The 22556-nt window shown below is 51.6% G+C and overlaps 5 protein-coding genes across 5 annotated transcripts; 3 read left to right on the forward strand and 2 right to left on the reverse strand.

Annotated features, from left to right (window-relative positions):
- Window positions 1-1457: 1457 nt before the first annotated feature.
- On the forward strand, window positions 1458-3152 carry J4E86_005729 (uncharacterized protein; the record flags this gene model as incomplete). Its single annotated transcript, XM_051446261.1, has 1 exon — window positions 1458-3152. The coding sequence occupies one exon, from the start codon at window positions 1458-1460 to the stop codon at window positions 3150-3152; it is 1695 nt and encodes a 564-aa protein (XP_051303028.1).
- Window positions 3153-7346: 4194 nt separating this feature from the next.
- J4E86_005730 (uncharacterized protein) lies at window positions 7347-8932 on the reverse strand (the record flags this gene model as incomplete). Its single annotated transcript, XM_051446262.1, has 2 exons — window positions 7347-8198; window positions 8252-8932. 2 exons carry the CDS (start codon window positions 8930-8932, stop codon window positions 7347-7349), a joined length of 1533 nt encoding a protein of 510 aa, XP_051303029.1.
- A 5954-nt stretch (window positions 8933-14886) lies between these two features.
- On the forward strand, window positions 14887-15824 carry J4E86_005731 (uncharacterized protein; the record flags this gene model as incomplete). The annotated part of the gene is made up of 2 exons (XM_051446263.1): window positions 14887-14916; window positions 14967-15824. The coding sequence occupies 2 exons, from the start codon at window positions 14887-14889 to the stop codon at window positions 15822-15824; spliced, it is 888 nt and encodes a 295-aa protein (XP_051303030.1).
- Window positions 15825-16158: 334 nt separating this feature from the next.
- On the forward strand, window positions 16159-17738 carry J4E86_005732 (uncharacterized protein; the record flags this gene model as incomplete). The annotated part of the gene is made up of 3 exons (XM_051446264.1): window positions 16159-16253; window positions 16548-17412; window positions 17469-17738. The coding sequence occupies 3 exons, from the start codon at window positions 16159-16161 to the stop codon at window positions 17736-17738; spliced, it is 1230 nt and encodes a 409-aa protein (XP_051303031.1).
- Window positions 17739-17858: 120 nt separating this feature from the next.
- J4E86_005733 (uncharacterized protein) lies at window positions 17859-19903 on the reverse strand (the record flags this gene model as incomplete). Its single annotated transcript, XM_051446265.1, has 2 exons — window positions 17859-18066; window positions 18126-19903. 2 exons carry the CDS (start codon window positions 19901-19903, stop codon window positions 17859-17861), a joined length of 1986 nt encoding a protein of 661 aa, XP_051303032.1.
- Window positions 19904-22556: the final 2653 nt, after the last annotated feature.

The following is a 22556-nucleotide window of genomic DNA, read 5'->3' on the forward strand; positions in this document are numbered from 1 at the left end:
CATTAGACTACATGTATTAATGTGCTACGACAGCAAAAGAACAAAGGCTCTATGATCACAGCTCACGAAGATAGATGCCTCTGAAACAATTCCACAGAGGCGCGGGAGAAGACTTTACTAGTTCCATCATTGGTCTCCCAATACACCCAGTCGTTTGCGTCCCTCTTGTCTCTTCCCTAGTAGGTCAAGCAGGAGCCCATCTAGGTCGACGTGGATATCCGGCTCCAGACGTATACTGTATATGTTGTGTTGCATCTAGGGAGAAGTCAGTGCGTAACCGAGAGACCGTAATACTGTCCGACCTCGACCCGGAATTTCTTCTCTCCGACGTTTTCTTCCATCATCTCCACGAGTTTGCTGGGGTTTGTAACCCATTTCGCTGGTACGTATCGTGTAGCCTGCGGGATTGGCACGTGAAGTCCGTTAGAGCCAGTGGAAATCGCTTGCGACATTTGTGCCTCGTAAAGGACGGAGGTTTTAAACGTTTTTCAGTGTTCGGTGATGGTCCTGTTCGCTGAGATGCGTGCGGATTTATCGAAATCTGAATAGCTTGTACAAGTGCAGCTGAGTTGTGAACTTCCGGCGAGGTCCGTCGGGGAGTGATCATTCGGAGCGGCGATGGCTGACACAGGAAAGTCGCCTGAACGGTCGACCTTCGAGATTCAGCCTCGGGACGCGTATAGTTACAACGCCCTCTTTGCAGATCCATGCAGCCACCAACTGCATGGGTTTTCGCTGCTTAATCGCTGGAACTGCTAATGACCTGATAATGTCAACCACAGGACGTCCGCCCCCTGGATCTGGCCTTTTGAACCTTGCGCAAACACAGCTTACGAAGCTGCCTTAGGAAATAATGTTGAGAACGTGCATCGCCCTGGTCGATGCACTGCGCATACATCTCAGCCCGCATGAAGGACCTGCCGCTAAGGAAAGGCAAAAGTCCTTCATTCGATCGTAGCCAATCAGCCGTCGCATTCACGAATTTGCCTTCTCTGCCGTCCTGCAGTAACAGGCTTGAGGCTGCATCAAAGTCCAAGAGGGTTAAAGCCATGTAGGTGGGGCCAAATTCGAAAAGCTTACGAGATCTGAGGCTCTGCGCACTGATGAGGCAAATGGCTGGCTCATACGTCGCCCTGTGGCCCGCTAATCTTGAACCAACAGTTCTGCCTAACTCCTTAGCCAGTGGCTCGATATCAGTTTCCTTGAGCGGTTTCACATGCAGCCCTATAATACCTCCTTAGCAAGGCCGACTACTCGTATGAGTCCGATGACTCGGGGGCCGGCGGCTGGCCAGCATGATGCAATCATCGACGCAAGTGGGCACCATAACCTTGACGATGTTGTAAGTTGTGGCTTGTACATATCCACAATTGGCAAACCTGACTTGACAGGCTTCTTCTCGCATAGATCAGTCGCCTCGCACCAGGTTTCACATCTCTCAGGCGAACAAAACATCTATGGAATCTGAGGAGACTCGCGACCGAAAGCCACGACCCGAAGTTCCACAATTGTCTGCTCCACTCAGTAGTACCATTGAGGATACTGGTGACTCATTGCATCTCGTCGACCATGTCACGAAACGCTCAAAACACGCGCATGTCAGCGAAGGCCATGGTTACACACCAGAACCATTGAACACATTCATTCGAGAGGCCATGGAGACCTGCGAAGGAGACTCACAATTCCTCCCACTCAACTGTTTGGACGAGGTCGTGACTATCCCTAACATTTGTCGGGAGCTCGAGTTATCAAGTCCGAATTTCGACTTGCATTCGACTGCACTCCAGGTGTGGAATTGCAAAACCTTGAGTAATGGTGAAATCACCACCCGGAGAAAGCTTTTCGTCATTCTATGTTTGATGGAAAGGGCGCAGGAAATCCAAGAATTCATCGAAGAGGGAATTTATGATGCTGACCTGCCGTTCGATTTCGAGCAATTCGAAGGTATTTGTCGATCTAAACGACCGATTAAACTCTTTACGAGTAAGAGCTGGAGACCGCAAGACATAGATTGCTTCAAGATATACCAAGGTCAAGTTACATCACCGTACTTCAAGCTCAGCAACAGTACCAAACCGGGGTTCCTAGAGTACAAGCTGCATCCATGCGTCAAGCTGCCGTTCGTCGACAATGAGATCAAGCCTAGCACTGCTGAGAATCCAGAGCTTCAGTCAGCGATACGCCGAGAAGGAGGTTACTCCTTTGTACGTAAAGTCGTTATACACTCGGCACATTACGACCACATCCGAGTCTCGGTGAGTCAACCATTAGAATTTGATACATCAAAGGCTGATATTGTCAAGACGGATCATTGTACCTCAGAGAAGATGTGTTTCGCGGTCAAGGAGCTACGGAAACGCGACAATGCAACGAACGACCAGAGTCACGAACTGGATCGCGAGACTACGGCCTACAAGTACCTCAACGGCAGACGGCATCCTCACATAATCCAGCTTCTAGCCACCTTTACACAACGAGGTCATCTCAGCATGATCTTCCCATGGGCTGACGGTAATCTGTTGGAGTTCTGGCAGACTCACTACCCTGAGGTATCCGGTCTTCCACGGAATGCGGATCTGGCGGAATGGATGACCGGACAACTCCTGGGCCTCGCAAAAGCTATACGTTGTATCCACCACTCCGAGGTCGAAGAAATCGCCAGTTACGACGCTCCGGACCGGTCGAAGACGCACGGAAGGCATGGAGACATCAAACCAGAAAACATGCTTTGGTTCAAGTGTAGCTGTGGCGGGTCTCATTCACATCGGCAAGGCAAAATCGTAATATCGGACCTTGGATCTACCGAATTTCACGCTACACGTTCAAAAACGATACCAGCAGAAGCAGCAGGCGGCTTTACACACACCTACAGGGCGCCGGAGTTCGACAAGACAAAGCGAGTAGCCCCTAAAGCCGATATCTGGTCGTTCGGTTGCGTGGTGTTGCAATTCCTTGTCTGGTATGTCCGTGGCTGGGATGGGGTGAGTAGTTTCGCGCAAGCTCGATCAGACGACTCGAACCTGAACTTCCACGCGGATCATTTCTTCAATCTCGTTCTCAAAGACGATGATCATAGCGATGATATAGTGGTAGTGAAAGCCTCGGTCATACAAGTGAGCATATCATATCCCTATGCCAAGTCAGTTCACTGACGCTGTACTAGCAATGCCAAATGCTACGAGAAGCTTCTTCAACGCCAGATTTTATCGTTGATCTCGTCGATTTTGTGCAAGCACGACTTCTGGAGCCAGACTCGGCGAAACGGGCGACCTGCGATGAAATTGTGGGAACATTTGACGTGGTCAAAAAGACATGCAATCGCAACCCAGAATATTGTCTCCCTTGGGCACGGTTCGAAATCCATAGGGCCCCTACCGACATGTCTCACAAGACCTCGATCTCACTGTCTTCAGAGATGAGGAAGGATTACCAGATGAATATGAAACTTACACCGCGGACACCACCTCCAATGCCTAGCGATTCGAGGCGTGAGAGATTCACACGCTCCGCACTCTCACACGTCCGCACGAACCTATTGTCACCACCGACTGAGTCCCAAATACTGCAACACCGTCACTCTACTGGGCAAGACTTCATGCCATCGGTATCGATGGATAAGTACCCTTCACTGGTCACAGACGATGGAAGGTTAGAGAATGCAACGAGCCCGGAAAGTGAAGGCTCAACGAGGTTTCATCAAAAATGGCGCAGTCGGCTAAGAGCCCTCAAGCAAAGGTATCTTCGAGTGAACAACAAGTCTTAGTGGTACATTTCTACCAGGTCAAATCGGGTGCATGTCATGGGGTATCGGGTCGGCTTTTCCCTTGACGAGACACGAGCTTAGGAGAAGATGATACGATAATTTGCGGGCTTAACCAAGTTCACGTACGGTTCCGCATGCAAAAATCGATTGATGTCATTGTAGCCCCTTGGGCGATGTTTTGAACCACTGCGAGGGCTGCTTACGCGACTAAGACAAATTCGAGATGTATGGTATGCATGGGAGGTTGCTCTCTCCATTTACATCATACCGCAGCATGGCCGAAATAATGATGTCCAGTATTGTAGCGATCGGTTTGCAGCTTCCGTGATGTAGAGCTTCACGACCCCGTTCCCGTCGCCCGTAAGCTTTTCTGGGTCCATTTCTCTAGTAATAGTACGTCGGTAAATCACGACAAAGTACCACATGCCCATAGTACCTGCTGTGAAGAAGGCGGTAACCAGAATATAGATCCACAAGTAGCTTGAAACATGGCCATCGCCACTAGCACCAGACCAGTCAAAGAACGTCATGGAAAAGACAGTCTACGTGGCGTCAGCAGCGGCGTAGTCATCCCGGATCGAAGCAGCTTACCGCAAAGAAGGTGCCAGGTAGAAAAATCATCGTGACGAGTGAGATGGACTTCATGACCCTTGACTCTCGATTAGTGGCCATTGCCATTTCTACCGCCGTCTCGCTATGGGACTTATCGTGTCAGCCTTGGATCCAAGTTTGAGTGTTTACAGTACGAACCCATTGTGTTGCCATCGCCATACCATCAATTCGCATGGTGCAGTCTCTGATCTTTTCTTCATACTCATCATGTATAATTGCTAGCCTCCTTTCAATCTTCCCCGCCGCATCTGCTACGTTGTTTTGGATCCACAGATCCTTCGGACCAGTAGAATCTGGACTGTCATTCGCAAGCTTTTGGGCGCCGTCGCCACAAAGATACGATTCTTCTCCATCGCTTTCATTGTCTTTTGTCCAGGTCTGCGATGAGCTCATTGAGGTATCGCCGCTCACATCTTGATCTTCTTTCGCTTCCAGTCTGCGTTGTATGGATCTAAGATCTGAATTAAACTCTTCTGCATGGCTCGCCATCTTTGCGATTTGCACGTTCCAGGTGACAAGCGAGGTCTTAAGATAGGATGCATCTAGCCAAGCTTCTCGCTTTTGTATATTTCTTTTGTTCATCTCCTTGCGATCCATTGCTTCGATACCATTAGCCTCGAAATCGAGTCTGAAGATCTTCGTCTCTATATCCACGATCGTTGCCTCTACAAGACCTACGTGTCGGAGAAGTTCCATTTCGGCAAAGATACCTGGCATGATCATCGGATGGCATGCCCGGTGCCTTATTCCGTCGAGCCTCCTCATGATTGATTGTTCTATGCTTTGGGTGCACCCATACATAACGGCACACGTAATGCCCGAGCTCCGAAGGTATGAAGATGATAAAGCCATGTCCGAGGGCCATGAGTTGGACGTCCGGCAGTTGTATACTGGTCTTGTCAGCATTGGATAGTACTCGTGCTTGAGGCGTACTGGCGTACCGTAAGCGGGTCCGTTCATAACCACTTTCTCGCATTGGAAGCTCGGAACATCCGTACGAGTCACCACCTTCGCAAACGACATATGAATGCCAAAGGTGTTACAAATATTCTTGAAAGTGTCGAGCGAAAATGGGAGTTCTGCGAGCCCCGGTTGCCGCTTTTTCCTCGACATAACGGTTTGGTTCATGTCATGTCCTTTGCCACATGCATCGAAGGTCTGACAACGACGCTGACCGCCTGTCATTATTTCGGCTCGAGTAAAATCGTGTTCATCGGGGCAGGATGCTATAGTTGACAAGTTCGTGTTTCCAGAGTCACCACCTGCTCGGCTCGCGAGGCTGATGAAATGGAGTCAGCAGAGATTCTGCAGCTTTAGGACGTGTGTACAATTGTACGTACATCAGTATAAGGCCGCTATCCGAGGTTTTTTGAGCTTCCACCTATATGTGGTCAGCCAAAGTAAGATCCAATATCCTGTCATGAGGACGTACAGAATTCAGCCACCGTTTCCATTCTTGTTCAGAACCAAGTCGCTGTTGTTGCAATACGTACTGGCAGGTCAGTCACAATCTTTGTCCGGGAACTGGCGGCTCATACACCCTCACTTTGCACTATCTTGATACCGACAGACTCCCGTGGGCGGTATCTGAAGATCCTCGACAGCGTCGTCTCTTGTGTTCCGAGGAACGCATCGTCGTCAGCCCAATCCATGCGGCTAGAGAATATCCAAGCGTTGCAAAGAGAGGTGATATGAGAAAGTAGAGACGAGTTCGCGGTCTGCAGTGAAAGTTGAAGTGAAGTCTGCGTCTAGAGCGCATAATAATCGCGACAGGGAGGCAATCTAGAAGGTGACATCGTCCAAGCGCGGGTGGCACTGACCACACACACCGGTCTTTCACCGGTGGTGTACAGACCTCGCGAACGTTAGACTATAGACCTCGGTGATCCACCTTGTGATTTCGTTTTCATTCCCGTAGTGCGCCGCCGCTGCGCCCTGCTCCAAGTTCAGAGGACACAACATAACCCGTGAGCATGCCAGCGCATCTCCGGTGGGGCAGATTGGCGCGAGCTTCGCCTGGGCCAAAGATGCAGCCTTACGAAAGCCATATATCACACCGGCCGCCTGCGCGCATGATCAATCCAAGTCCTTCCGTCGAAGTCGGGAGGTCCGGACTGCGCCACAATAAGCAACCTCGTTACCCCTCGTCACTGCGCCTCTCAGCCTGCCGTAGAAGTCGTCCTTCCAAGCGATGATCCTGATTTTAACCGCCAAGTATATCCAACGCGAGGCTCTGGAATTGTTCTTCGGCAAGCTGTTTCCCAGTGGCGATGCAGCAGTGGATGTAAGTTCAGCCTTGTGGAGCATGACGACATGCTGACACGCGCTCAGTACAAGCGTGGCGTCTTTCAATGCGAGCTTCCCAGGAAATTAACCAGCGTAAGTGGGCGTCGCAAGTCTTATGCAGAAGCCTAATTGTGTTAAGAGCGAATGGTTCGCGCTCAGAAACTCTGTCGTGTTCACGCACTACTCGGAAGGCTAGTTTAGTACCACGAGCCAGCTCCGCGAACCGCCTGGAATGAGCAAACGGAAGACGCCCGACAGAAGAAGAGCCATGTCTAGTCTATGAAATAACCATCGGTTCCCGCTGTTGTAACTACGCATACCTAAAACCATATACTTCCATATCGTGACTTGCGCTGATCAGTCCCCCAACTGTGTCAGCTGGTGTGGTGTCAGCGAAGCTTGAGTGTTCCCGCGAATCACGCTCAGTTTACTCTGGACTTGTTCGATCTCTTGCAATGCATTAACATGCAGATGCGCATCAACCACCACACGGGGCTTTGGTTGCAAACGCGAAGGTCTTGGGGTCAAGTACTGTAAGTTGATGTCATCATTGACCCCACGGCTCATGCTGTCCAGCCGCTCATGCAATTTGCGTGAGTCGATCCTGCTTTGCTGCGCCGATATGGGAATTATCATCTTATCTTCGACGAGGTCCAGAACATCGTGGAAGAACGTCGTGCAGTATTCATGTTTGTGGAGCTTCGTGATCCACTGATGGGTGATCAGTACTCTTCCGTGCGAATGTACGACGAACAGAAGAACTACTTACTTGGCCAACTTCTTCTTTCACCGACACCGCGTACTCTGTCGGCCCATCTTTGACCTTCAAGACCTCGAAAAAAATGTCAGAGCGAACGTTTGTCGCTGGATACAACGTTCTTCGCTCCTTCGCAAACTGCGCGCGAAGCGGCTGACCTCCTAGAGCCCAGCAGACCAGCTCGAGAAGCACACAGCCATACGTCCAGACGTCAAAGGCACGCGAGACGACCCCTCCTACTAGATCGCACTCAGGAGGGCGGTACGTCAGAGTTACTGGCACGTAACGTCCGGGTTGCGCTGAGCGGCTCTTCGTCGAGTTGAAGGTAGTCAGCCCCAGATCAGCCAGCACCAATATCCCTCTCTTGTCACTCGGAGACCTATACCAGAGAATGTTCTCTGGCTTGATATCACCATGTCGCGCATATCTCTTTTGATTGGAAGCCAGTTCGACATTGCGAAAGTTGTGCATGGTATCCAGGGCTCCCGCCATGCCGACGATCTGTTTCGCAATCCATCGCACGTAGTCCACGTCTGGAACTCCAGCCCTAATCGGCAGTTCATGGTGTTCCCAGTAATTGTCTAAGTCATACTCAGCCCAGACGAAGAGAAGAAAGTAGTCGTTGCTGGTCTTCCATGACATCAGAAGTGTGATGAGATGGTCGTGAATAAAACCGCTGAATCTTTGCAGAGCTTTGACCTCCGCCTCGAAGTTCATCTCCTTCTTTCTTTGCTGTGCATGGCTTATCTTCTTCACTGCGAAACAGTCATTCGTGGCGATCTAATCTCATACAGTCAGCAGAATATCCTGTGCCAATCTCCAGCGCGGCCTACCGAATTGAGGGCACGGTCGAAGCCGTGTGAGCGGGCATCGATCACAACTTTGTATACTTCACTGTATCCACCGGCACCGCTGCTTTCCTCCGTGAGGAAAGGTAATAGGACTTTCGGCTCCAAGTTTATTTGTCTCACTGTCGTCCCATCCCCTTCGAAATCCAGGAACAAAGGAATCATCCCATACTGCGTGTGCCGGAAACTGTCCAGCTCGAATGGTTTCCATTTGCTAAAGCAAGGTCTTGTCTTTTGCGATGATTCCGAAGAAAGGGGCAAGTCTTCGTCTCTTACATTCTCATCGATGAAGAGCTGAATCTCTTTCTCTCTCCCGTGAATGATGAGAATTGCAAACACTTTCCGATGATATGTCGCAATTTTGTTCGCAAGCACGTCGTTGCTGCAAAGCAAATCGGCAATCACAGTCTCCGTCAGTATCTCATTCAGAATCAGTTCTGGCCAGAAGCGGTCATTGTCTTTGTTGTGCAGGGCTCGCTCGTAGAGTATGGATTGGACGTCGACGCTCGTCTTTTCTATCGCGACTTCGTTGGATTCCGACGCGCCGTCGTCGAAGTCCTCCATCACGCCCCGGCCTTCTTCATCGATGATCTGAATGGTAGGTGTCGTAACCCTGGATGGTCCCCCCGCCGGGGAGGTCGCAGGAAAGTCATGAGCTGCAGACATATTTGGAAACCAGTGCCTAAGATTCTACCGCAAAATGCTTACAACCACTATCATAAATATATCGGCCACGCGATCTCGCACATAGCCCTCGCTCATAGTAAGACGGTGGCTGGTCAAAGGCTGAGCATCATCCGGTGAAGCCACCCCAGCTACCGTACGAAGGCTGTGAGTGGTCGAGGCTGAGGGACCTTTTCTCAAAAGCGTCGTGAGTGGTGGGTGTTGAAGAACCCCACCAAGCGAGATTAGTGCCTTACCACAAGGCAACATCGGACATGCGCGATGGCTCGTAGCTGAGGGAGCTGCTACCCCTATGGGCCGGTGAGGACGTCGAAGTTAACGGTGGCGGTGCCGACAATGGAACATGCTTATGTGGTGCACTGCGTAGGCCGAGGAGATCGGGGGTATGACTGGCTGTTCCGTCTTTGGTAAGCGAGGCATTATGAATCCAAGTGAATGGTAAAGAGGTTTGCAATTTGCTTCCAAACGCTTTCGACTTGATGTCAACGCCATTGTTATTATAAGAGAACTAACGAGCACTAGATACTACCGATATATTCAGAACAGAGCCGCCAATATGGGCAGAGAAGCCAGTTGGACCCCTTCGATATTGGGTTACTACCGAATCAGCCAAAAATCGCGACATAGCCCTCAACGGACAGAATGACATCTCTCTTCAACTAGATCCAGAAGCCGAACTCCTTAGCCACATCTTCTCCCGATGAGGACCGCTGCTTGTTTGCAGAACCAGCTGCTGTCAGCGACGCGTCGGGCTGGCAAGCCGCATCAATGTAATGGGGTTTCCGGTTTTTGTTTCCGCAATGCGAACATGGCCGAGAACCACTAGGAGTAGTCGAATCTTCAAAATTGTAATCAAGACGACGGGAATAATAAATCGAAGGTGACTGTTCGACTACCGTCTTGCGCTCTCTCGTTGTGTGGCCTGCCTCAGCGGACCGAACCCTCAGCGCGTCTTGGGTAGATTTGATCGGCGAGACTCGGGGACGCGTACGGGACGATGCGCTCGGTTTGCGATCTTTGGAATGACTTGCGGCAGTGCGCGCACTACTCATGCCGTTTGCAATAATCGGTCGTGGGCGTGATGTTTGTACTGAGGCGAGTGCAGCTGCATCATGCACAGTCTTCTGTCTGCAGTCCTCGTACCATTTCCTGTGATTTTCCTGAATCTCTTGTCTCTTCCCTTCCTCTTCTTCTCTTTGAAAGTCTCTGGAAGTGCGATGGGCGTAGCTTTGTCTAAAATCGAAATTCTTGTGACTATCTTCACCTTGGTCACGCGACACATCTAAGGTGGAACTGGTCGACGAGGTTTCGGTATGAGTTCGGAACGACGCACCCGGCTTGTTATCTTTGGGAGTATTTATGGAACGCCGCGAACTACTCATGTCGTTTGAAATGATCGGTTTTGGATCTGGGGGCTGTAATGAGGCGAGATGCGCTGCCTTGCTTGCGGCATTTTCTTGTCGGTGCTTCTGTAAAGTTAAATGCGTGTTCAAATCCGCCATTATCTTTTTTCTCGTCCGTTTCTCACTTTTTTCGCCCCAACGAATGTGCCAACTTTCGATGTAGTCTTTCGTTAGACCGTGATTTTCAAGAGTATCTTTCAATATAGTCAGTAACGGGTCATAGATTATGACGGCACAAATAGCTTACCGCGGTGATGCTCGCCGTGAACAGTGTGCCGATCTGTCTCGTGAGATACTCGAACTTTCTCGTGGTGCTTTCTAGCCTCATTGTTCGTGGTAACACTCTTTGGAGCCAAGTTACGGTTTTCTTGTTTGGGCCTCGGTGCTAGCTTTTCACCAATACCTTCGGCTCTCCCATGAACACTGCTCTTGTCGCATTCTGGTTCCCAACGATGAAGAGCGCCTGTCTCGGGGTCCTCCTCTTCAACGTAAGCTTGCTTGTCAGATTTGCTTCTCCCGCGATCATGACGTGTAGCAGGGTCGTGTAAATGACGTCTTGCGCGTAAACGATCGTGTTCTGAACTGTCTGCCAGCGCGTCATTAACAAAAGACCCTCCCGATGTCACCGCACCAGTCTCACCAGGTTGGCATAGTTTCAGTGCCTTCTTTCTCGAGAAGGCCACATCACGGTATCTTTCTTCAGACCATGTACTGTAGTTCTTGGGTTCCTGATTCATGGCGCCTCGATTGGGGATGTAGTCGTGAGAGTGAAAATGTTCTAGAGTAGTTTTCAATTCGAAGAGGTTTTATATCATGTCCAAATGAGTCCACCACGGTGGTCGAGTGACTGGCCCGAGTAGGAGTAGTCATGGTCGTTGACGGCGTCTGGGAGAGACGTGTGAGAGAAGCCGCGTCAAAGATGTGTACATGTTGAGTCTTCGTTTGACGCACATTGGTGTATGACAATACGCGAATGGTATGACTCCGATGTTCTACTTCTCATCAGATTTCGGCTGAGAAGGCTGAATCGGATATAGGAAGAGACCCTGCGAAGATGCGTGTAAATCCTGGCCCATGAGATTGCGGCGTTTTCAGGCGCATGAAATGCCTGATCCTTTGCGCCACCGCCAGATGCCCTCACCTTTGGGGCCAACAACAATCGCATTGAGCTTGGACTCCAGAGTTTAGATCGATCGCAGCGGTGACGAAAGCCCAAATTGAAATGCCACGTATTTTGCGCTTGAAAGTTCACCTAAATGGGAGGGCGCAGCGCACACTAGATCCGCGGAGCATCTCACCATGGACCGTGTAATCAGTAGATCCTTGGACGCGGCTGTTTTGGGCGAAGACTTAATGCTTGTGGTGCTCGAATGTCATCGTGCGTCGAAACTTGTTGAAGTAGTGGTCCAAGACATGCGCAAAGGGCAGCCCCTTGCTGCAGCCCTGTGTCTTCGCATACGCCCCTGCCCTCAGTTTCGGCCGAGATTTCTGAGTGCAGATTGGTCCAGAGTCAATTGCGCTGCAGGAAGAGAAACATTGCCGAGCTATCGCAATTGTAAATTTAGCAGCCGGCAGTCGCTTCTGATGCATATCTAGTGGGTTGTTGCCCACGATCTTGTTTACCAGGACCCTCGACGAGCTGCGAACACTGGAGAAAACTACGCATTGATCTTATCAGCTTACCCCGAGTCGGAACACCTTCAGTACTGTATGACAACCGGAAAGACATGGGAGAAAGAGACCCATGACGTCCAGATCTTCAACATGGCTCAGCGGCTGTCGGTGGATTGTATAACGACCTTGGGGAGCGAGAGGGGAGACATGGGATGCGCGGAAAGATAAGGAGAGCGCGAGCATGCCAGGACTGTGCTATCTCGCAGGCACACTGATCCCATACCTTTTCGAAGCACGAAGCCAGATCTGGATGTCGCGACAAACAACATATCCAATAGCGACTCTCACGTCGTTGAAGAGGCGAACTCGCTGGGTTATCACCGCGCACTTTATGCGCAGTCGTCTGGGAAACAGTGCTCGGAGAGTACGATCGCAGATCCGCCACTGCAGTCAGAGTCTTCGTACCCAAAGAGCAGCCTAATCTCGTCAGCCGCACGGCCTGATGCCTGCGTCTCGGGCGATCACCGCGTCCTTGGCGAGCGTATTGGAGCTAGAGCAAGAAGCCTTTTGAAATCGACGATTAGCATGAGGCACTCGACATTGGAAAATATTCGCAAATCCGTCGTGCAGGCAAGCGACTTTCGCCTACCTCCTCAACAGCCGGAGAAACGCTTCGTTGACGACATCGGGATGTTATTCCCTGGGGTCTCCGACCGTCAACAATGTAGTCGCTCCGAAGCGCATTTCGTGACATCCTTCCGCCTCTGCGAACCTACAGAGTACACAACTGCGCTAGCAGACCATGGCCTCACGTATGAAGATTATTGCCGCTTGACAACTGCGCTGCGAGACTTCTTGAACAGGATTTGGACGGGAGTAAGGAGAAAGAGATGTGCAGGACCGGTCGCGGCATCCCCTGCTGAAGCCGGTCAACGCAAGACTTCCGGAAAGAAGCACGGGCCAGGCAAATGCGGCAGGTTTTGGGACACAACCGAGCAGTTGAAGAAGAACCAGCAAGAGGCCGTCGCGCTCAATCAGCTACTTGAAGAGATAACATGGAATCTTCAAGCTAGGGGCGTTTCGGTGATGGTTTGCGTGCATTCGTTTTCGCTTTTCGCGCCCTCTCGTGTCTCAGACTCACATATCCAGATTCTCCATGTCGACCGCGACCAAACCTTGCAAGCGGCACTGATGTCTGCGCCTCCAGTCAAGCCGAGTCAGCGTATGGGTCAGCGTCTGTCCTTCATCGATGTATTTCCATGCGCTGAGTCTGGACCAAGACCAACACTTGGGCGTCAAGCAATGTCTGCGGCGGAGACGATCAAGTGTGCAGATGGTCTCATACCCCACCACGCACAAATTCGAGATCGTTCGAAGCCATATCCTCTTTGTCCCAACGCTGTCCCGCTTCGTAAGCGGGAGGTTCTGAGTGTCAATATCGATCGATACGGTGTCGATCCTTACTTTCGAGCCTGGATGAGAGCAAGCATCAATGCCAGCACGCGGCGCAGTACATATGCAAAGTATCTGGCTGAGATGGAGGATAATCCTCTAGTGAATAGGAGGAAGCAGTATGCCGATACTAAACTCAAGCAGGATATCATTGCCGCGCTTGTGAGCGATGATCGGGCGTGGAAGGAGCAGTTTCCTAGTGCCGTGAACAGAACCAGCTACGAGCATAACAGAAGATTGGAATGCCGTCAGACGGTAGAGCGAGGGACCAGACTCCGAGTACTGCGCTTCGGATTCAGACATCCCATCTATCCGCCTCATACACCTGAAATGGATGCCCTCGGCCTCAACAAGCATGCGTACCACGCGATCTTGACGGACATCGACCGAATGCACACGAAGCTGCGCCTCAGAACGAGATGTCCAGGAATGTATGTCGTAGCATCGGTGATGAAGGTTCGGCGAAAGGGGACTAAAGACGCGGTTATGAAAGCGAGGGAGTACATCCGACGATTGAACGCGTCACAACGAGAACTTGTGTGGACCATTGAGAAGATACCCTGGGTGTACGACAAAGGGGGCGGGAGAAATCGTACAGAGTGGGAAATCAGCGCTTGGAACGCAGCAGATCCGCTCGAGCTGCTCATGCAGCTGGAGAGATGGGGGATTATCGAGAACAGAATGCGTCTTGGCGATGAAGATTGAAAGCGCGTTCGCTCTAGCTTGAGGTGCGAATGTAAAGATTCAATTTGCTGCAGCTCCAGTGGCTCTCGAACGTACGCAGTATGAACGCATGCGCGTGTTCTGTGTTGGTGATGTGACGAAGAGGTTGGGAAAGCGCAAAGTAACAACTAGAAGGGATGAGTGACCGCGCGTGCGCGCGACTTCCACAGTCATGATCTGGATCAGGCTAGCGCCTTGGCGTGGCGGTGCATTTCCGCGAGATGTGCTAAGCAACCCCAACATCAGCCTTCTACCGACTTGAACCTGATCTATTGGCATGATGATTTCGGCGTAATTACGAGATTAACCTTCGGCGATAGAGCCCTCGCCATGCACTACTTCCGCAGCGAAGCTTCTGGAGAGTGGTTGTCGGAGAGATTAAGTACACCGACCTTGCACCTACCCAGGCACCTAGGTATCGACCAAGACTAGTACCGTAAGCAATGGCGCCGCATCATGTCTAAATGCATGCCATGTGCGGCTTTGGGTCAGCTTTCATTACTAAGGTAACGCGGTTGTACGACGCAGATTTACAAGCAGCGCGGATTTGGGGATGTGGGGCCCTGTACCTGCATCATAGCCATGCATAATCACGTCTTCGTCGTGGTGTACATAAGGGAGCGTCTTCATCGGTGAAGTATACCACACATTCAACGACACTCATAACATCGGAATCACTACACACTCTACAACCTATCACAGATATCAAACCTATTCAGACTCAACCATCAACACTTCTCGAACATGTCTATCAAGAACGTCATCATCATCGGTGTATGCATACCTGCCAAACTTCTCCTGCATACGATAGCTAACAATATCAGGCGAGCGGCAACCTGGGTCCTTCAATTCTTAACGCCTTCCTCAAGGACTCATCATTCAACACAACTGTCCTCTCGCGCCAAGGCTCTAGCTCGACCTTCCCCGAAGGCGTCAAAGTCATTCGCGCGGACTACGATTCCCACGATAGCTTGAAGGAAGCCTTCCAGGGCCAAGATGCTGTCTTGTCGCTTGTCGGCGGCATGGCACTGGGCGATCAAAATAAACTGATTGATGCTGCCATCGCAGCGGGCGTGAAGCGCTTCCTTCCTTCAGAGTATGGAAGCAACGTCTATGACGAGCGCGCTCGTGAGATCGTGCCCGTATTTGGGCCCAAGTTCGAGACGATCAAATACCTCAAGACCAAGGAGAAGGAGATTAGCTGGACTGGCATTGCCACTGGTCCCTTCTTCGACTGGGGCCTCAGGGTAGCGTTCTTGGGCTTTGACGGCAAGTCAAGGACTGCTACCCTCTTTGATGATGGTGAAGCTGTTTTCACAAGCACCAACCTCAACCAAATCGGTATCGCGACCGTCAACGCACTCAAGAACTCCGACTTGACTAAGAACCAATATGTCTACATCAGTGGATTTCAGACAACGCAAAAGGAGATCTTGGCTGCAGCAGAGAAGGTTACTGGTACGAAGTGGACTGTCAACAAGGTCAATGTGAAGGAGCACATCGAGCAAGGACGTGCCAAGCTCCAGTCGGGAGATCACAGCGGTATCATGTACTTGATTCAGGGCGCGACGTTTGGCAAGGAGCAGCAGTTGGGTGACTTCTCATCTTTGGGACTTTGGAACGAGAAGCTGGGAGTGCCTAAGGAAGGTCTTGAGGAGACTGTGAAGGCTGTGTTTACCTGAGAAGTGGACAGGCGGGGTTGATCTAGGTAGTCTTCCAATGTAGACCTGATATACCACATGATTTACACCCGAAACCCAGATCAGATGCGAACGAGTCGGGATGTTACCAAGAATTGTAATTCCTTCTCAGTGTTGTGATGCGAGAAAGATCATCGTTCTATAAAAGGGAATAGGTGCGCTAACCGCTTTTGGTCTAATCGGACCTGGGGAAGATCCCGGCGAATCTCCATCTGAAGGTTGATGGAATGGCCGATGACCAACACGCGTAGAATTGTCGCAACACGCCATTGGAACCACTTTTAATCTAGAGGATAACATCTTACCAATCGCAAAGATGGCAGATCGCGCGGCGAAACGCATGCGACGGATAAGCACCGAGCATGACGAATCCGAGGGCGAGGGATGGGACCAGCGAGGAAACAGCACCAGGTATGTGGCTGACAAGGCGAGCGAATAGCTTGCACCCATCGCCAAGGGAAGCGCATCGAGTACAACGTCCCCAAGAGCCCGTCACTGCCCCCAGAGGCGCCCCTCTCACCACCACCGTTGTGCCACCCGCCTGCACACCCCTGCCCCAGGCCAACGGACCCGACGGCCTATCTGACGCCGTCGCAATCCTTCCTGACTGCCTTCTCCCGCTTTTGCCGGCCTCGCACTTTGCTCCTCTGCAATCATGCCTCGCCTCCGCGCGCGCGCACCTCCAGCTCCTCTAACAGCCTCCAGTGCCCCGACCGCTTCCTCGACCCGCCCTCGCCGCGGCACTGCCAACCAGTCGCCCGCTGCGGCTGTCATACAGCGCTCCTCGCCCGAAGAGACGCGCCAGTCGATCCACCTCACCGTCAAGTCATCCCCCAATAAGCTCAGACAGGCCACTGGTGGAGTCGTACCAAAGGCAGGCGTCAGCAGGCAGAACATAGTCGCAGGCAAACGCGCATCTAGGAGTAGTCGCGTAGTGCGGGAGATCGACAGCGAGGACGACGAAGACGAAGATGACGACGACGCCGAGGAGGTCGATGCCATGGACGTGGATGACGACTCCGACGAGCCAGACGCTGAAGGAGACGAGGATGAGGATATGGACGCCGAGGGAGATGAAGACGACGACATGGAGGACACGCCAGCACCACGCATCACCGTAAATGCGAGCAGAGGGATCCCCGTCCAGCCAGCGCCAGCCATAAAGCTCACAAAGGCCCAAGACAAAGTCGAGGCCAAGGAAATGGCCATGGACGACGACGATGACGACGATCTCAGCGACCCCGACTCTGACCTTGAGGAGGAAGACGCAGAGGGCGAAGACGAGGATGCTGAGGGCGAGGAAGACGACGACATGGGTGTCACACCAGGTGGAGACATGGACGAAATGGACAGCGACGAAGACCTCAGTCGCGACCAGACCCCCGACGTCAGCAAAATGACCAAGCGCCAACGCGCCTTGATCAACGAAGAAGAAGACGGCGCTCTCCTAGCCCTCTCGAACGAGGCACAGAAGAAGAAACACCTCACAGCCGAAGAACACGCCATGCGAAGAGCAGAAATGGCAAGGCGGAGGAAGAACCTCAGTGAGAAGAGGAACGAAGAGGAGAAGGTTTGTCGAACCCCGCTATCTTTTACTACACACAGTTACTGACCTTCCAACCCTAGCTTGACACCATCAACCGCCTCCTCAAGAAACAACCCCCGAAGCGTGGCCGTAAATCCATGATCGAGCTCAACGAAGACGGTGAGGAGATCGAACAGGAGCCTGAGCGAGCGAACCCACTCTACGTACGATATATCCAGAACGCCAAGGGGACACAACTTGCTGTGCCAGACGAGTGGCTCCAAGCCCCTGTCGGCAGTGTCTTCTCTGGGGAGACGCAGAAAGGGACCCAGAAGCCTTTCAGTGGACGTATGGTAGAAGAAGTTGCGTAGCCTTATTATTGGATACACTCGTCGATGACAAGGGGGAGAGCAAATGTACATTTAGCGGTGCATAATCACGGCGTTGATTGTCTTTTCCTATAGATCAAATATCCTATTATTTGTTTCCATCTACTTCACTTCCAGTCTCATCGCGTCATACTGCACATAGACCGCTTCAGGCAACAAAGCGCTCTCGTAGTTGGTTCCGTTGTACGGTAAGCTGAGGATCAAACTGTTCTCCCCTTCCTTCAGCATGGACGAAGGGAAAAGGAATTTGTGCGCGAGGTTGTAACATATGACTGCTGAGCGGACGGCGCAGGATGAGGATTGGTTGTATCTGATATGCTTGTTAGTACACTTTCATGATTGAAGACGGAGAAAGAATGAGAAACTTACGGAATAATCCAAGGCTCAAGATCCACCCCATTCACATTTACCGTATACGGCAGATTCGAATACGGCTCACTCGCGTTAAACACATCCGTATTCCCCGCCGCCGTCTTCGCACCCGCAAGCTGCACCGTAAACGTCGCTGTAGTCCTGTTCCTTAGTTCATCCGCCTTGGCATCGAACAGAATAGTCCAGTTATACGGATGATCAGGCACAGGTACTGGACGCTCGTAGTTCGCTTTTCCGCCATAGACAGCCCAGTGCACGTAGTTGAGTGCTTGGGACGCGTCATCCGTACCGACTTTATACGTCACGCCCTCGGGGAACTCGTTGATGAAATCGTAAGCGCCCCAGTAGAGGCGGTATTCTTCTGTGAGGAGGGGATGGGTAGGGGATTGAGCGTAGCCGTGGCGGTACTCGCCTGAGGATTTATCGGGGGTGCCGATGCGGAAGAGTTCTTTGCCGGCGGACTCGGGGGTCCATGTTGCGGTTATGGAAGTAGCTTCTCCTGCTGAGACGAGAACGTCGTCTTGGATGTAGTCGCCAAAGATGCCGTCAGCGTAGACTGTGAGACGGTAGTTTCCGGCTTTTACTCGAGGAATGGTGACTTCGCCGGCGGGAGAGATGTCTTCCCAGTATTGGTAAGCTTTTGTGTCGAAGACGTTGTCTTGGAAGTCGTGGCCGCTCTCTGTGAGTATGGCGATGGGGTTCTTGGCTCCGGCGGGCAGGTTGATCTTTGCGTTCAAGGTACCGCGACCGGATGTCGGGACGAGGTTTGGCACGTGCTTTGCGATGGAATCGTAGAAGTCGGCGTTCCATTCCGGACGGAGACCATACTGTTCGGCATCTTCTCTGAGCTCTTCTAGCGAGCCGCCGGAGTTGAAGTGGAAGTACTGCGGCCCAAAGGTACGGTCGAAGCCATCGGTGATGTTGGGCGTTTGATCGCCATGGTGGTTGGAGACCATGTAGTTGTATACGATGCCATCGACCACGAGGTCGGAATGGACAGGGCCGTTGAAATAAGTCTCGACGGTGTTGTGCACAAGCCAGGCGCCGTAGGTTGAGCCATTGGCGCTACCAGTACCGTCGGCGTACATACCATGGGCCTTGTGATCGCGCCATGTGTCTTGGAAGGTGTACTTGGTGAAGTAGTCTCCTACGCCGGTAACGTATGGATCTTCTTTGTTGGCCAGCCACCATGTAGCATCTTGAACAGTGACTTGTCCTTCGGTATCTGGGCGGGGTGCAGCAAACTTCTCGTTGGTAACGAAGTGCGTGAAGAGCGCGGGTTCATGGTTTGGCCTGAACAGTGTGCGAAACTCTTGCAAGTTGCGTAAAAAGGGAGTAGTCTTGTTGTTGTATACTACGCGGCTGAATGTATGCAGACCTGTTTCTCCTTCTCTCAGAAACCAGTACTGCTCTAGCCTCTGACCGGTCGGAGCGTATGTCTCGCCCATGCTGATACCCCCATACGAAGTATTAGTAGAGTCTCTGCCGTTGAACAGCTGGTACTGAACATTGCTTCCCCGGCCCGGTGTCCAGAAGCCAGATGGAGTGCAGTAACAGTCGAGATATGGACCGACTCCAGTGTTGCCATCTTCCGTCCCGAGGAGGTTTTGTCCGTCCAGCGTAAGGACGTTGATGTATCCTCGTGTCTTGCTTACCGACGCAACAAGACGGTCATTGGCAATGGTCAGACTTTGGTTGTTCTGACTCGCGCTTAGAAAAGCCCATGCTTTCGAAGACAGCAGAAGCGCCGCTGCGGTCGCTGTGGTAGAGCGCATGTTGTGAACGGAAGGCGCCAACGAGCACTACATGCCTTCGGAAGTACTTCGCTCCCCATTCTTATACAAGCCGTATCCAGGTACACGGGAAAATTAATTGAAGTTAAGCTCGATGATCCTGGCCGTAATCCGGGGTAAAGGAGGAGGACTGCTATGGGGAAGACGCGCTACTCGGCCCCTCGGCGTGAAAGCGACCGAGGACAGGGTCTGTTGGAGGGCGGGACGGCCTACATGTTGCTGTCGAAGATGCGATGAGTAAACAAGCCGCACTGCATGGCCTGTTGGTGCAGATGTAAATCCGTGTTGGCATTGGGGGTGTGCAGAGGTCGTTGACGTCGCCGTGGTGCCGCGCTGGCTACTAGCTCTGCTTCTGAAGAGCTATGACGGAACGCGCCTTCTTGCAGCCATCGCGTACCCGTCATCATACACGCGCGTGTTCTTGCAATTCGGTACTGTTCGATGATACAGAGCCCCAGACAATACACTACAGCGCGTACCTAGGTACGGAATCGTCCTCAATATCGCTCACATGCCCATCTGTGTAGCGAACGGGAACTCGAGCACGTACGCCCATGTGCATCTGGTGCCTTGGACACCGGGCACCTATGTCGTCTTATCATTTGCTTTTTTCCTACCTTGATTACGCTGTGGTAGTCTCGCGAACAGAATAACGCGTCCTTCGACTGTTGCCTGGCTTTGTTTCTTGCTGGCCGTCGCCCGCCGCATGCCGTGCCACAAACAGCGCAAGGATAGGCCCGAAAACTGTTGCGAGCTCGATGTCTCCAACACGAGCCCTCATGCATATATATTAGTATACTGAAGAGAACATCCGCCGTCGCGCACCACTGAAAACGTCCTTACGCTTTGTTTCGACAAAGAAAGGACCGATCCCACATGCGTTCACCATCGGCGCTGAGGCGTTCTCTGAAAGAATACCTCATCGAAAAACTGATTGAGGCTCCTTGGCACCGTATAGCGGAGAGAAATGGACGCAAACGAAAAGAATTCCTCGACAAACTCGGAGCTGCGGCTAGTGCTAAATGGAATGGACGCCTCCCGTCTGGAACAAGCGCGGAAAGTAACGACCTCTTCGACCTCTTCTCAAGCGCAAACGTCTCAATTCAGCAACAATCCCCGCTCTTCGCAAAGCTGCCTCTAGAGCTGCGAAGGCTTATTTACGCTTATGCCATCGGCGGGGAAGAACTCCAGCTTGAACTCCATGAAGACAGTGATACCGACGCCTCGTTTAGCATGAGATGTGTTGAGGCACAAAGGATCTTGGCTTTCACGAGATCATGCAAACTTGCGTGAGTAAACTAAACCTGTTGAAAGGCCGAGTTCGTGGCTCCATGTTTCAGCGTCTGACGGAGTCGTCACAGATATATAGAAGCGATACAGTATGTCTATGGGGACAATACATTTCGCATCCCCAACATCACAGCATTCTTCTGCCTTCAGCGCCTTCTTCCAGCGCGCTGGTTCCATGCCATCCGTTATATAAGATTGAGATGGGCATATATGCAAACAGGCGAGATGTGGGAATTTCTCCACGGATATCCACCTTACAATGCTTCGTGTTGGTCCCTGATATGGTCGGAAATCTCAAAGATGAGAGCACTAGAGCATGTGAGAGTAGAGATGGTGCCCGGGTCAACATACATCTATGCTGACTATGAATATGCTTTGTTTACTCCATTAGAAACCGCCCAGGGATCGAAAGAGTTTGAAGTTTACGCTAGTTGGCCCGAACATAAAGACCTTCATCGTCAAGGGAAGACATGGCCGTTCAAGATCACGCGGGGAGTGGAGTGGCATTTTCCAAACCAAGAATAGGCCCCAGCCTGAGTAAGAGGTGCATTGTCATCTTCGTCAAGAGTCGAGTTGGCGATATGAGCGCAATGGCTCCGCTAGGCCAGATGTCATCCCACCGAGAAATAACAAGTGGGCTTTGCGGCGTTCACGCTGAGCTAGGTAGATTCGGCTCATAATCAGAGAGGGGGCACCCTGCTTGAACCACGCCCCAATTTGAAGGATACCGTGCCGCATCGACTTCGCCCCATCCGGTGATTAGGCAGCAACTTCTCATATCACTCATGTGCTATTTCTACTTCGGATTGAACCGTCGCTTCATTGTCCACAACTTTTCAATGCTCAGAACACCAAGTTTTTGATATTGCCCTTTCTCATTTTCCCAATCTTTCTCCACTTTCTATCACTAGCCATGCGATTGTTCGAAGACGTAGCGTGGTATATGCTCGGCAAATTTGTGGATGTAGTGATCGAACCTACGATGAAAAGGGGCAGAATCAAGAACTTTCAGGAGCGACGACGAAGAAAAATAGAAAAGCAGAACACGCTTCGAACGAACTGGAACGCATCTTTACCACCTATACGCTCCGACACGATAGAAGTCCCGGCATTGAGCGCAGCAACAGATGGGATCTCCACTCAGCCGCAATGCTTGTTGTTCACGAAATTACCTCCAGAGCTACGGACGATGATTTACCTATACGCCTTCGGAAACGAAGAACTTGAAATAGAGCTTATCCCGGAAGAGATCGAATTATGGAGATACTTTTACGGTGTCCGCCCATTACCGGTTTTCGATGTGAGATGCGCAAAGTTTTTGCAGCTCACAGCCTTTCCACGGTCG

This window comes from Alternaria arbusti (assembly GCF_024043155.1).
Source record: "Alternaria arbusti strain BMP 1465 chromosome Unknown scaffold_6, whole genome shotgun sequence".
In the NCBI taxonomy this organism is placed as follows: Eukaryota; Fungi; Ascomycota; class Dothideomycetes; order Pleosporales; family Pleosporaceae; genus Alternaria; species Alternaria arbusti.